This window comes from Oncorhynchus mykiss, chromosome 19, assembly GCF_013265735.2.
Source record: "Oncorhynchus mykiss isolate Arlee chromosome 19, USDA_OmykA_1.1, whole genome shotgun sequence".
In the NCBI taxonomy this organism is placed as follows: domain Eukaryota; kingdom Metazoa; phylum Chordata; class Actinopteri; order Salmoniformes; family Salmonidae; genus Oncorhynchus; species Oncorhynchus mykiss.
Genome location: NC_048583.1, coordinates 4,431,432 through 4,447,121, shown reverse-complemented (window position 1 = coordinate 4,447,121; position 15,690 = coordinate 4,431,432). Strand labels below are relative to the sequence as shown.

Genomic DNA, 15,690 nt, shown 5'->3' with positions numbered 1-15,690 from the left:
TCTATAACCACTCTTTATATTTACAGTGGTGATGGACAGCTGGAGGCATTTCGTGGTGAATTCTGAAAACAAGCCAACCTAACTCAGAAATACATTTCACTGGTTGCCATGGTGAATAAACCATTAATAATTGGTTGGACACATGAAAGGAAACAAAGAGTTTACCGGAAACTCAAAATGAAAATACTTGCAGAACAATACAGATCAACAAATTACAATAGTAGATCTTATTACATTTAGAGGATTCTAAATTAATATATAATGGGCTTTTATACAATGATAATAATAAATTCATATATTTGTAGGGGTTGGGCAAATCTGGTTTTAGAGTATTTAAGCATTGAATACATTGAAATTTGCCCATTTTGGCCTATAGGCTACACTTTACAATAGGACTCATTTTATTTTTGTATTTATTTTACCTTTATTTAACCAGGTAGGCTAGTTAAGAACAAGTTCTCATTTGCAACTGCGACCTGGCCAAGATAAAGCATAGCAGTGTGAACAGACAACACAGAGTTACACATGGAGTTAACAATTAACAAGTCAATAACACAGTAGAAAAAAAGGGGAGTCTATATACATTGTGTGCAAAAGGCATGAGGAGGTAGGCGAATAATTACAATTTTGCAGATTAACACTGGAGTGATAAATGATCAGATGGTCATGTACAGGTAGAGATATTGGTGTGCAAAAGAGCAGAAAAGTAAATAAATAAAAACAATATGGGGATGAGGTAGGTGAAAATGGGTGGCTATTTACCAATAGACTATGTACAGCTGCAGCGATCGGTTAGCTGCTCAGATAGCAGATGTTTGAAGTTGGTGAGGGAGGTAAAAGTCTCCAACTTCAGCGATTTTTGCAATTCGTTCCAGTCACAGGCAGCAGAGTACTGGAACGAAAGGTGGCCAAATGAGGTGTTGGCTTTAGGGATGATCAGTGAGATACACCTGCTGGAGCGCGTGCTACGGATGGGTGTTGCCATCGTGACCAGTGAACTGAGATAAGGCGGAGCTTTACCTAGCATGGACTTGTATATGACCTGGAGCCAGTGGGTCTGGCGACGAATATGTAGCGAGGGCCAGCCGACTAGAGCATACAAGTCGCAGTGGTGGGTGGTATAAGGTGCTTTAGTGACAAAACGGATGGCACTGTGATAAACTGCATACAGTTTGCTGAGTAGAGTGTTGGAAGCAATTTTGTAGATGACATCGCCGAAGTCGAGGATCGGTAGGATAGTCAGTTTTACTAGGGTAAGTTTGGCGGCGTGAGTGAAGGAGGCTTTGTTGCGAAATAGAAAGCCGACTCTTGATTTGATTTTTGATTGGAGATGTTTGATATGAGTCTGGAAGGAGGTTTTGCAGTCTAGCCAGACACCTAGGTACTTATAGATGTCCACATATTCAAGGTCGGAATCATCCAGGGTGGTGATGCTAGTCGGGCATGCGGGTGCAGGCAGCGAACGGTTGAAAAGCATGCATTTGGTTTTACTAGCGTTTAAGAGCAGTTGGAGGCCACGGAAGGAGTGTTGTATGGCATTGAAGCTCGTTTGGAGGTTAGATAGCACAGTGTCCAAGGACGGGCCGGAAGTATATAGAATGGTGTCGTCTGCGTAGAGGTGGATCAGGGAATCGCCCGCAGCAAGAGCAACATCATTGATATATACAGAGAAAAGAGTCGGCCCGAGAATTGAAACCTGTGGCACCCCATAGAGACTGTCAGAGGACCGGACAGCATGCCCTCCGATTTGACACACTGAACTCTGTCTGCAAAGTAGTTGGTGAACCAGGCAAGGCAGTCATCAGAAATACCAGTACCTACAGGGTTAATAACAGTCAGATATCATGGTTAATACCAGTATATTTTTGAATGACTTTTTAAAAATGTATATGTTTATTAAGTTGTCTTGCTTTTCTCAGAGCAGCACAAAACGGTGCTGAAATAGTTGACCATACGCAGGTAGGCTTTTGCTTCAAATCCTATTGTAACAATTGGATGACATTGGGAGTTTCAGTAAGCAACAATTTGTTGCCTTCATTAGCCTACTTTATTCTTAAAATAACTCCAGCACATAAAAGAGAAAGGAGCATTAATTAATTAAACAATAAAGTGATTTAATTCACAAATGCATTTGACTGTACTTAATATTGGCCATCAACCAGAAACACACCGTGGTAGAAACATGTTATTGATTATTCTTTTATTTTTTACTATTTCAAAATGCACACGTTTAATAAGCTACTGTGCAGCCTGACAAGTAAACATAGCCCACAGTACAAAGTAAACATAGCCCACAGTACATAGTAAACATAGCCCACAGTACATAGTAAACATAGCCCACAGTACATAGTAAACATAGCCCACAGTACATAGTAAACATAGCCCACAGTACATAGTAAACATAGCCCACAGTACATAGTAAACATAGCCCACAGTACATAGTAAACATAGCCCACAGTACATAGTAAACATAGCCCACAGTACATAGTAAACATGGCCCACAGTACATAGTAAACATAGCCCACAGTACATAGTAAACATGGCCCACAGTACAAAGTAAACATAGCCCACAGTACATAGTAAACATAGCCCACAGTACATAGTAAACATAGCCCACAGTACATAGTAAACATAGCCCACAGTACATAGTAAACATAGCCCACAGTACATAGTAAACATAGCCCACAGTACATAGTAAACATAGCCCACAGTACATAGTAAACATAGCCCACAGTACATAGTAAACATGGCCCACAGTACATAGTAAACATAGCCCACAGTACATAGTAAACATGGCCCACAGTACATAGTAAACATAGCCCACAGTACATAGTAAACATAGCCCACAGTACATAGTAAACATAGCCCACAGTACATAGTAAACATGGCCCACAGTACATAGTAAACATGGCCCACAGTACATAGTAAACATAGCCCACAGTACATAGTAAACATAGCCCACAGTACATAGTAAACATGGCCCACAGTACATAGTAAACATAGCCCACAGTACATAGTAAACATAGCCCACAGTACATAGTAAACATAGCCCACAGTACATAGTAAAAATCTGTTGTTCTGCCCCTGAACAAGGCAGTTAACCCACTGTTCCTAGGACATCATTGTAAATAAGAATTTGTTCTTAAATGACTTGCCTAGTTAAATAAAATATACAAGTATCTGTCTCTACAAATAATGGGTGATACTGATTCACCTGCACCTTCATCAGATGAGCAGAATGGTACTGCTCTGCGCCCCCAACGATTGTGGTGTCCTATGATAGAAATGGTAGATCAATTAAGAATTAAAAGTGACTCCAACACACACATTCTGCATAATGAAACATGTTTTAAGAATGTAGCAAAACCAACCGCTTTCATGGGAACCATGTGTTTTATCGGTGTGGCCCGTTGTCCAGCCCTTTGTCCACCGATCTCCATGGATGGTTGTCTGCATGGTTGTTTGCTCTGCAAAAACACATTCATGTTTTTAGTACACAAGTATCAATTGTATTACACAGTATGCCTACACATGGACAGACTATATAAAAAAATTAAATAAGTAAATGCATTGAAACCAAAAAAACTTTAGTTTTGGTGATCCTCTCAGCTCTGGCTCATTTTCTCAAGTCCTCTTGTGGGTACAGTCCTAACACTGGAACATATAGCACCATAGAATGGGTGGAGTTTGGGGCAGGTAGAAGAGTACTGGAAAGGTGTGACTTTCAGGTTACTATAGGCCATAAGTATACAGCAGATCGCCGAATGTCCTCACTTTGATTATGCTGTAAGAACATACTGTAGCACCATGACCAGGATGTCTATTCATTTAAGTGAGCAGATTGGGGCTTTCAGGGGGAACAGACAATCTACTGGAGACATTTCAAAAATACTGGTAGACTTTAGGATTTTTGTCATGTCATCCAGGTCAGGATAACCAATTATTTATACAAAGTACTAACCCTGACTCTCGTTTTTTAAGTGTTCATAGGTCTCGGTCTATATATTCCTGGTGGGTTTTTTTCACAAACAATGCTTATTTTATTTAAACGCTCTTCACACACCATGCTTACTTGAGACCAAAACTAGGGATCAATTGTAAAGTCGTGCAAGTTGGGTGAATTTTCAGCCTACATTAGCCGGGCTATGAATAGTCTATTCTCCTGCTAATATTTCATCATGTGTGGATGGCTTCTTTTGTATTCCAATGTATTGAATGAATGTATTAACTGCTGTAATTTATCATTATCATTCTCAAAGGTGAGTTCACATTCTCATTTTCATGTTCATGTTTAAAAAATATTGATATTTTGGAGATTATTTTGTTTTCAAATAACTGAAAATGTGCGGTTTTAATTTGATTAAAGGGGAAAAGGCCATTCATGAACATGAGGTTAGACAATAGGCCCTTTTCATTTTGTCTGGCTTGCCATTCCAAATCAAATGGAATATTTTTTCTCATATAATTTACAGGTCGCTAGGTGTAGGCAAAACCATAAAGTAGGTAAACTGTGATATGACTAAAGAGTTAATCAGGGTGATTCTTCCACAAATAGACAGGTATTTTCATCAAGTACAGGAGATGGAATTCCTCACAGGTGTGCCTGGCATGGATTGTGACTCAATCTCATTCCTCGTCAATGCATCATTTTTATTATATTGAACTTGGCAAGTCAGTTAAGAACAAATTCTTATTTTCAATGACAGCCTAGGAACAGTGGGTTAACTGCCTTGTTCAGGGGCAGATCAACAGAATTTTACCTTGTCAGCTCAGCGATTTGATCTTGCAACCTTTCGGTTACTAGTCCAACGCTCTAACCTCTAGGATACCTGCCACCCCATGACTCTCCGCATGACTCTCTGACCAATGCCGCCTGACTCTCTGCTAATGACGTGACACTCCGCCAATAATTACATTTAGAGGACTGGAAGATTCTAAATTAATATCTAAGCAACATTTTTTGTTAGGGCAAATCTGATCTGTGAGAATTCTGTGTATTTTTGGGGTGTGCGTGTAGGAAAGAGAAATAGCAATTCCTACACTATTGTTCTAAATTCAATCACCTTCTTCAATAGGGGCACAAGGAGAACCAGATGCAGACACAGGAGGCAGATGGTTCGAGCCCAAGATATTTATTAACAATCCAAAGGGGGAAGGCAAGATAATAGTCATGGACAAGCAAAAGGTCAAAACCAGTTCAGAGATCCAGAGGTACAGACTGGCGGCAGGCTCGAGGTCAGGGCAGACAGAATGGTCAGGCAGGCGGGAATGGAGTCCAGAAAACAGGCAAAGGTCAAAACCAGTTCAGAGATCCAGAGGTCTATACCGCCCATTCAATGACAGCATTAATTCAGGTAGAGACACATTAGGGGTTGGGACCCAAAATATTAATCAGTGCAGGGAGAAGACACAGGTACAGACGTATATTAGAGTTGAGGTTAGAAGTAGAAGTTACTGTATTTGAGCACACGCACACACACACGACTGAAAACACTGAAAAATGCTAACTGATATCAAGTCACAGTGGAAGCACTTTTTTTTATGATTTTACCTTCAATCATGCAAATAGATGAATGCTTTAAGTGTATTCATTGGTATTAAAGAGGAAATCTGCTGTAAAACACACATACTTTAGCTGTGCTTGGTTGAGCTTGTCCCATAGCTTGTTTGGTGACCTGTTACTCTACTCACAGAACCAAGGTCACATCCGTAGCCCAGCATTTTCATGTCTGTATTTATTCAGATGGATACAACTGGAGAGTAACTTCAAAAGATACTCATAGCATCTCTGAATCTTTGTGACATTCCTCCTCCAGACCTGATTGGGTGTTAGAAGGCTCCATTACAGCTGCTTCCCTTTGTCACGTTTCCTGTTAGGACCGGCCTGAATTCCAGACCATAAATCTTCCTGAGTTAAAGAGTTACAACGGTCAACAGAATTATCTTAAATGGGATTTTCTTAGTCCAGATGCTGCCTTTGTTGAGGCTGGGCTGGGGGTTTTGAGGCTGGTCCAGGTGCTGCCCCTGTTTAGGCTGGGGCTGATGCTGGTGGCCCTGTTAGGCCCTGTGTGCTGGGGCCTCCCGCTCTATTGCCCTGTAGGGTGAAAGGAACCGTACACATAAATAGCAACACAAGAATATAGATGGCGAGAGTAAACATTACCTGAACATATAGAAGAGCATGTAGGCACTCCGGGCTCTGGTCCTCAGCACAGTGGCTACATTGGACATTGACACCTGGCTGTCGTTACAGCAGAACCAGTTTCCACTGGCATGCAATATGTCACTAATGTAGTGCCCTGTGAAACAAGGAAGACAGACTAGAGGTCAATGGTCAGGCTATTGTGGGTAATAGAGTGTTTTGTAACAGTTAAACAGGTCATTTTGGAGGTATTTTATCTGATACGTGTCAAGTTTTGAAATCAGAGATAAACAGATACACGTGGCACATAATTAGGCATGCCTCTCCATTCTTTTGAATTAAATTGAGCAAACTCTAAACATATTGCAGTGCTTGTTGGGATGACACTTCACTCTGAAGCCTGCAGCCTTGCTAGCTTGGCCGAAATGGCTGTTGGAGGGTCTAATTATCCCCTACCCCAGGGTTCCCCAAATGGCGGCCCGCGGGACAAATTTGGCCCAAGGGTGATTTTATTTGGCCCCCTATGTTTTCTGTCCAAATAAAACGTAATTGTTAAAAGACTGTAAAAACACCAGCAAATCAGCTCCAAGTGATTTTCATTTTGGAAATCTGTTTCAAAGTATTCCCACGCACAATAAAGAGATACATGTGGTTGTACACAAATGTAAGCAAGGTTTGAAATTAGTCAAATATTATATCTGTTTGGTCTTCCTACGGTATATTTGCAGTCTACAAATTTTAGTAATTTTGTTCCACACCCCTTCCCATCTGGCTAAGAAAAAAAATGGACCCGAGGCTGAATCTAGTTGATGATCCCTGGCCTTCACCCTCGATAATTTTCACTCCCTCAGCTTCGGGATGCTTGTGTATACGGCAGAGGCACACGTGAACATGCAAATTGAGATCCAAGGAGAAGGGAGTGATTTGGAATTCAGCTGATGTCATATGTATTGTGCATCTGCATGTGTGTGTTTGATGGTATTTACTTACCGGAGTTTGCGGAGCCTCCCAAATGAGAGACTACGCCAGTCAGCTGGTAGTAACCATTCACTGACTGTACTGGCTTCTGCTTCTGTAAGAAAACACATGTGATCATAGGATTCTCATTTCCTCTACAGTCCACCACACTGTCTACAGTCTACTACAGTACTAGTCTACTACAGGTCTACTACATCGTGTACTCTTCATAACTATCTCAGTGTCCTGTCGTAACTTATTTTTCACTGGTTTCACTCTCTCTATCTCTCTCTCTCTTCTCACCACTGAGGCAGTCAGCAAAACTTTCCCTGGTTCCTGCTCCTTTGAATCTGAGGGGTCAAATACACATATCAAGAGCTGTGAAAACGTGGTCACTTGTCTGAATTGCTCTGGACTAAAACAGCTCCCATACATCACTAAAGATATCTGAGAAACATTTTAAATTGCAGCTTCCAGCTTCTCTGTCAGCAGGACCGTTTTGGGAGTGGGTGGTTTGTGTGGTGTTGGAGCAAGAATAGTGTTATGGTGCCATGACCTACCTGAACAGCAGAGGGCGCTGTCTTTGGCCTCTCCAGGTGGGCTGGAGACTTGGCTGGCGAGGGTCTGGGGGATGGACCCCTGGATGCTGGGGGCCTGGTTGGTGAGGGCCTGTGGGCTGGCACTGTGCAGGTGTGGCACCATGTCCCCACAGAGGGTGGAGAGCCTCAGCTCCGAAGGAAACAAAAGAGGAGCCTCCAGCTTCTCCAACCCCCCAGGTCCTCCAAACCTCTTCAGATGCAGAACCAGCACACTGCCCAGAAAGAGAGAGGAAGAGAGATGAACAGACAGATAATGTAACCAGTCAACAAAATAACAGATGAGTGAAATTTGTTTGGCGGTGCTCACCTCTAAGTCCTACAACCTGCTCAGGAAGGTAACTACTCCTAAATGCTCAGGACATTAAACACTGCTAGTACTATGAGAGGTTATAAAGGGACAACTCACAGAGGCAGTGTGTGGAACTGCTCCACCTTTGAGGCGTGGAGGCCTTTACAGCCCTCACATGTGAATTCAACCTGTTCACTCTGGTTAGAAACAAAAGCATTACATAATGAATGATACCACTACAATAATAAGATAAGATAGCGTATTCTGAGGCAGTGGGCAGCTTGCCCTGGGTGTTAGTCTCTACATGCAGGGCTGAGCCCTAAGTGCTGACTTTGAAAGTGAGTGCTAGGCTGTTCAGCAAGGTGCGCTCAGGGCTGATGTCCAATGAGAGGTGGTTGTAGTCCTCTCTGGTAGACGACTCGCGCCCACAGCTTCAGAAGCAGGACAAAGAGAAGAAAAATGCATCAAGTCTGTTTCTGTTTCAGGTCTCTACAATGTTTCTGTTATGCCATGTGTTTTGTAATATTAATATATACTGTATATATATATATATATAGAAAGATCATGTTCTCAGTACATACACTACAACCAATGGGATCTCTTACCTGGTACATGTGCGCACCGACACAAGCTGGAACTCCAGCTGGGAAACAGGGCAGGTAAAGTTCATCCCGAGTGTCTTCAGAATCATGCCCTCCTCCTTCAGCTGGCACAGCATATTGACAAGTAACTCGTGTGCGTCCTATGATGAGGAAGAGAAAGAAACACACCAAGATAAAAGCAAATTAAAAAGAGAAAATGAACCATTGCAAGAAGAGCACTCGTACACAAGAGAGTAGTGCCTCAGTTACCTGTTGCGTGTCCCCCAGGTACTTCAAATCGTATCCCGACAAGGAGTACTTGACCTTCCACATGAGGTCTGCTTTTGAGGCCTGGTTTGCCACACTGTCAGGTAGACCTGAACGGTGCACATCAGACAGACACCTGTAGGGGAGACAGAGAGTAAGTTAGCAGCCGACTGGATGGTGTCAACCTACTGGCTTACGCCTGAAGAGGCAGATGAGTATATACAAATATGTTTTATCTAGTGGCACCCCATCATTAGAAATTATTCATTCGAGTCGATGCAATTTCACCTTTGAGGACGGACAATGAAGCCAAACAACAAAAATGTATTGTTTATTCTCATAAGATATTTGGTTTGGATACTGCTCTCAATTCTAGAGCATTTTAAAAAACGACCAAATTTCTCACGGTAAGGTGGAATGTTCAGTCAATGAGCATTATGGGTAATGTAGTCATTCTACACTTTCCAAATTGGCCTACAAAATGCCTACATCATAATCAGTGTGTCATTGTTGTTCCTCTTGGTTATGAAGATTCCAAAAACAAAAAGAAACTGGAAAATAAACCATAAATACAATACACAGCAAAATATGAAGTGGTTAAGGTTAGGAAAAGGGTTAGGATTAGTGAAAGTGTTCTCCTAACCTGCTACGACAATCCCTTTCTGTAGAAGTGGCGTGAAAAGAGTGTCCCTTCTTTCATTTATGACCACAATTAATGGCTGTGTGGGGTGAGTGTCTGCTTTTGAGCCTTCCCTTACCTGAGCAGGTTGGAGAAGGGGGAGGAGCTCCAGAGTTGTTCCTGGTGCAGGATTTCCTTTGAGAAGGACGGCAGGACCAGGAGGCACTGCAGGGTGGCGTTAAGGAAGCAAGTGTTGCCAATGTTAGGCAACCTGTGAAGAAGAAGCAGTCATCAGTACACACATAGAGATTAATCATAACCTTCACATCTCTATAAAGTGATGATAATGGCAGGGGATAAGGGATACATTATATTTAACACAAAGAAGTGGATGTCCTTTAGACCGAGATTGACATAATTCATTATTCAAGCCTTATCCCCATAGTATATCAGACACTGATCTCTAAACAATAAAGAACTTATATTCAATGCATTTGCAGTGTGTTGTGGTTTACCCAAGAAGTTCCATGTTGACCAGTTCCCCCCGTTCTCCTCTGGCCCCCTGGGTCTCTTCTGACCCTCTGGTGGCTGAGCTGGTCCTGGGAAGAGTCATGCTTCTGGTGGCTGAGCTGGCCCTGGGAAGAGTCATGCTTCTGGTGGCTGAGACTGGTCTCTGGGGCATTGGACTAGAGTGTTCCTGAAGGGACAGAGGTCTGGAGGAAGGAGAGAAACAGGTCTAACGCCTCCAACACAGAGATATTATCACTCTACACAGTCTCTCTATTAAATACTGTACGTACTATAAACACAGCTTAGTAGTTATGCATGTACTGCTGTCCATATAAATGCAGTGTACCAAGTAGACCAGGCCAATAGGTTAGTACTCTCTTTATCCACTAGATGTAGACAGAAGAGGCTAAAAGTTTCAGGAAAATAACTTTCTGGGACTGTGTTTATCAAGTGTCTCAGAGTAGGAGTCTGATCTAGGACCAGTCTTGCATTTTAGATAGATCAATGAATCAGATTATTATGGACAGAGAGGACCTGATCCTAGATTAGCACTCATACTGTTGATTAACGCTGGCCCTGGTCTGGTTGCACTAAACCCAACTCTCCAAAGAGACTCTAGGATGGCACTGTACTTTATGTTTGGATTACCTGACTGTTGTGCCCTCCTGACTGGTGTCTCCATGACGGTCCAGAGGGTTGGTAGGAGAGGGAGAACTAGGCTGGGACACCACTGGAGAGGATTTCACTGGGGAAGGGTTTTTGGCAGGTGACCGGGGTACAGAGGGTTGTTTAACAGGAGAGCAAGGCCGAGAGGAACATTTAACAGGAGAGGGAGGTGGATGGAGGGAGGAGAGTTTGTCAGAGGGTGAGGGGTCAGAGGTAGCGGAGCCATTCCGTTCAGAACGGTCAGATGGAATTGGAGAGGGGGATGAAGTGCCCTTCTCCTTCTTCTTTCTTGTCTTCTGCTCCACATCAACTGAATTTGCTTTCTGACGTTTTTTCTGTTGACAAGAAAATGTGATAGTGCTAAATACTTTTTTCCCAGATCCCCAGCCAATGGAAGAGGGGGTCATAAGAGTAGGAAGAGGTTGGCCTAAATGGAGAATCATAGGGATCTATCCTAAACCTCAAATAACACAGTATAGACAGGTTACATTGAGTGACATTTGCAATAGCAGAACTTCATGTACATTTCATGTACACTTTTTACGTATTCGTCAATCAGAATGTAATTTTACTTTTATTCTTCCCACTAGGTTTAAGAGAAACATACTACTCCAGAATTATAGTAGTTGTTCATTGATTAAATGACCTGATTTCATACCTTTTTGCACCAGCAGAAACAAGCCATGTCGATAACCAATGAAGACTGATACATTTCCACATTAACCCATTGTTCAAATTGGCTTTAAGACCATTGTGATGTCATCGGTCATGTATGACACCACCACCTGGCAACCCAATCTATAACATTTTAAAATATATTGTTCAATGAACAAATATGTTTTATTGAAGAGCAAAGTTATGCAGTATACATACAATATTGTAGATAATATGCTCCATTGTATTCTTGTTTCTTTTAACATTCATTTTTTGTATGTTGTTTCATTAAACGTAGGACCACAATGAAGGCATTTTAAGTGCCTTCATCTTCATAGTTTTTTGATAGCTTCCACGTTGTTTTTGGTTTGGTTATCGGTTTATTTAAATGCTAAATGCTTTTTCTCTTATTCACCAGCAGATGGACAAAGTGTTGGTTAAAAGAATGTGAACAGGTGGTAGAGATTTAGCCTAAACCTCAAACAACAATCCAGATTGGTTAGGGACAGTTTTCCGTATTCAATCTTGCCCTGAGGGCAGCTCTGTCTCAAGGACATAAAGAATGTGATTGGTTCAATTATAGCTCAATGGTCAGTGGGCAGAGCTTACAGTGCCCAGTGCGTGTTAAATACACTTGCTAGGTGATAAGTTGGTGTTGAATGGAAGGCGTAACACAAGGTTGCTGGCATGAATTTTGTTTTCTAACCTCACTCCAACCCCTAAACAATTCTTCTTACCTAAACTTACCCCAACCCTAGCTATAGTCCCAGGTCTGTTTAGTGCTGTCTTGCCAACTCCTACTAGCTAGAGTCCCAGGTCTGTTTAGTGCTGTCTTGTCAACTCCTACTAGCTAGAGTCCCAGGTCTGTTTAGTGCTGTCTTGTCAACTCCTACTAGCTAGAGTCCCAGGTCTGTTTAGGGCTGTCTTGTCAACTCCTACTAGCTAGAGTCTCAGGTCTGTTGAGTGCTGTCTTGCCAACTCCTACTAGCTAGAGTCCCAGGTCTGTTTAGTGCTGTCTTGCCAACTCCTACTAGCTAGAGTCCCAGGTCTGTTTAGGGCTGTCTTGCCAACTCCTACTAGCTAGAGTCCCAGGTCTGTTTAGTGCTGTCTTGCCAACTCCTACTAGCTAGAGTCCCAGGTCTGTTTAGGGCTGTCTTGTCAACTCCTACTAGCTAGAGTCTCAGGTCTGTTTAGTGCTGTCTTGCCAACTCCTACTAGCTAGAGTCCCAGGTCTGTTTAGTGCTGTCTTGTCAACTCCTACTAGCTAGAGTCCCAGGTCTGTTTAGTGCTGTCTTGCCAACTCCTACAGTGGCTCTTCCTTAAAAAGTTGCATCATATTGCAGCACAACTTGCGGGCTTCCGTAGAATTCTATGGCACATTATTTATTATTTAAGTGTCAAGACATTGTTGCCATTAACGCTCGTTAGAGCTAGTTTGACCACCAGAGAGCATCTTTGAGAAACATTTAACCGTTTTTAATATGAAACTAATTGTCGGATAACAGATCTGCTCTCGGAAATCATTTACACACGTTACTGTGTGTGTTTCGATTCTCTCTCGCACAAACACACACATACACGCTCACCCTCTATAACCACTCTTTATATTTACAGTGGTGATGGACAGCTGGAGGCATTTCGTCGTGAATTCTGAAAACAAGCCAACCTAACTCAGAAATACATTTCACTGGTTGCCATGGTGAATAACCCAATAATAATTGGTTGGACACATGAAAAGAAACAAGGAGTGTACCGGAAACTCAAAATGAAAATACTTGCAGATCAATTCAGATCAACAAATTACAATAGTAGATCTAATTACATTTAGAGGATTCTAAATTAATATCTAATGGGCTTTTATACAATGATAATGCAGGGATAATAATACATTCATATATTTGTAGGGGTTGGGCAAATCTGGTTTTATAGTACTTAAGCATTGAATACATTGAAGTTTGCCCATTTAGGCCTTTAGGCTACACTTTACAATAGGACTCATCTCTGACTGCCTGCAACATCTACAGTGGTACAATATAAATATATTTTTGAATGACTTTTTAAAAATGTATATGTTTATTAAGTTGTCTTGCTTTTCTCAGAGCAGCACAAAACGGTGCTGAAATAGTTGACCATACGCAGGTAGGCTTTTGCTTCAAATCCTATTGTAACAATTGGATGACATTGAGAGTTTCAGTAAGCAACAATTTGTTGCCTTCATTAGCCTACTTTATTCTTAAAATAACTCCAGCACATAAAAGAGAAAGGAGCATTAATTAATTAAACAATAAAGTGATTTAATTCACAAATGCATTTGACTGTACTTAATATTGGCCATCAACCAGAAACACACCGTGGTAGAAACATGTTATTGATTATTCTTTTATTTTTTACTATTTCAAAATGCACACGTTTAATAAGCTACTGTGCAGTCTGACAAGTAAACATAGCCCACAGTACATAGTAAACATAGCCCACAGTACATAGTAAACATAGCCCACAGTACATAGTAAACATAGCCCACAGTACATAGTAAACATGGCCCACAGTACATAGTAAACATAGCCCACAGTACATAGTAAACATATCCCACAGTACATAGTAAACATAGCCCACAGTACATAGTAAACATAGCCCACAGTACATAGTAAACATGGCCCACAGTACATAGTAAACATGGCCCACAGTACATAGTAAACATAGCCCACAGTACATGGTAAACATAGCCCACAGTACATAGTAAACATAGCCCACAGTACATAGTAAACATAGCCCACAGTACATAGTAAACATAGCCCACAGTACATAGTAAACATAGCCCACAGTACATAGTAAACATAGCCCACAGTACATAGTAAACATAGCCCACAGTACATAGTAAACATGGCAAAGATGCTTCATTCCTTACATAAGGGAGAGCAGGCCATGTCAAGACTTTCTCAGTGATCTCAAGTACTCATTAACTCTGTCTTTAATGTTTTTTCGGGATGCATCAGTCTTGGTCACAGTATTAAGGATGAACACCTGGAGGTTCACTGGTCAGCCACATTTGCCTCGGGATCCATCCCAGTTGGGGCGGCATGTAGTCTAGTGGTTAGAGCGTTGGGCCAGTAACCGGAAGGTTGTTGAATGAAATCCCTGAGCTGACAAGGTAAAAATCTGTTGTTCTGCCCCTGAATAAGGCAGTTAACCCACTGTTCCTAGGACATCATTGCAAATAAGAATTTGTTCTTAAATGACTTGCCGAGTTAAATAAAATATACAAGTATCTGTCTCTGCAAATAATGGGTGATACTGATTCACATGCACCTTCATTAGATGAGCAGAATGGTACTGCTCTGCGTCCCCATCGATTGTGGTGTCCTATGATAAAAATGGTAGATCAATTAAGAATGAAAAGTGACTCCAACACACAAATGCTGCGAACAGAAACACATTTTAAGAATGTAGCAAAACCAACCTCTTTCATGGGAACCATGTGTTTTATGGGTGTGGCCCGTTGTCCAGCCCTTTGTCCACCGATCTCCACGGATGGTTGTCTGCATGGTCGGATGCTCTGCAAAAACACATTCATGTTTTTAGTAAAGTATCGATTGTATTCCACGGTATGCCTACACATATATATGTTAAGAATATAATTTAACATTTTCATTTGTCTTAGAATAAAAACCTAATCTAACTACAGTTTCAGTTACTGCTACTGTCCAGTTACAGCTTCGTCTGACCAAGTGGAAACAAAAAAATAGGGGTATTTTTCGGAAGTTTGTGCAGGACAGAGAAATAGCAATTCCGACACTATTGTTTTACATTCAATCACCTTCTTCATCCTCATCATTCAGTTCATTGAAATCCAATTTTGAATGCACAATTATCAGTTCATATTTGGTTTATACTGCTCATTCATTGACAGCATTAATTCAGGTAGAGACACATTAAGCATTGGGACCCAAAAGCATAATCAGTCCTCTGACTCCCCCTTGTGGTGGTCTGGAGCAATGAAGCAGTGACTCAAGGTAACATACTAAACCACAAATGACCTCTAAATCCTGCGGCATAATCGCAAAACGTTTAATTGAGGAACCACTGTAAGTCACACAGACGCAGGACAGTCCATGGAGAAGACACAGCTACAAGATGTATATTAGAGTTGAGGTTAGAAGAATAAGTTACTGTATTTGACCACACTCACATACGCACACGCACACACACATTAAATAGGTGAGAGTAACCTGTAGTATCATACCTTTATTTGTCTCAATCCTGGATGATACAGTAAAACACATTACCACAGATGTTTAATCATTTGTGATTCAGTACATGTTCAGTGGTGGAAGAGACCCTCTGGAGTTGCTGCAGTGTGTCTGGGGCTGCTGTGTGTTCTCCTACTGGCTGGGACCATAGGCCTGTCT

General features: G+C 41.6%; 1 protein-coding gene across 1 annotated transcript; it reads right to left on the bottom strand.

The window, feature by feature from the left end:
- Positions 1 to 5,115: 5,115 nt before the first annotated feature.
- Positions 5,116 to 11,315, bottom strand: LOC118941534 (ubiquitin carboxyl-terminal hydrolase 37-like). The gene is made up of 11 exons (XM_036955461.1): positions 11,289 to 11,315; positions 10,613 to 10,683; positions 9,970 to 10,167; positions 9,594 to 9,725; positions 8,839 to 8,971; positions 8,593 to 8,729; positions 8,319 to 8,418; positions 8,105 to 8,184; positions 7,660 to 7,910; positions 7,133 to 7,214; positions 5,116 to 6,094 (listed from the first exon to the last, which is right to left on the bottom strand). The coding sequence occupies exons 1-11, from the start codon at positions 11,313 to 11,315 to the stop codon at positions 6,058 to 6,060; spliced, it is 1,248 nt and encodes a 415-aa protein (XP_036811356.1). The 3' UTR covers positions 5,116 to 6,057.
- Between the last annotated feature and the right edge of the window lie 4,375 nt (positions 11,316 to 15,690).

Coding starts and splice junctions, on each gene's coding strand:
- LOC118941534 (XM_036955461.1), bottom strand. CDS start 11,315: ATGGCTTGTTTCTGCTGGTGCAAAAAG. Junction 10,168..10,612: donor CAGGAGGGCACAACAGTCAG/GTAATCCAAACA, acceptor TCCTTCCTCCAG/ACCTCTGTCCCTTCAGGAAC. Junction 6,095..7,132: donor GGGAGGCTCCGCAAACTCCG/GTAAGTAAATAC, acceptor TTCACCCTACAG/GGCAATAGAGCGGGAGGCCC.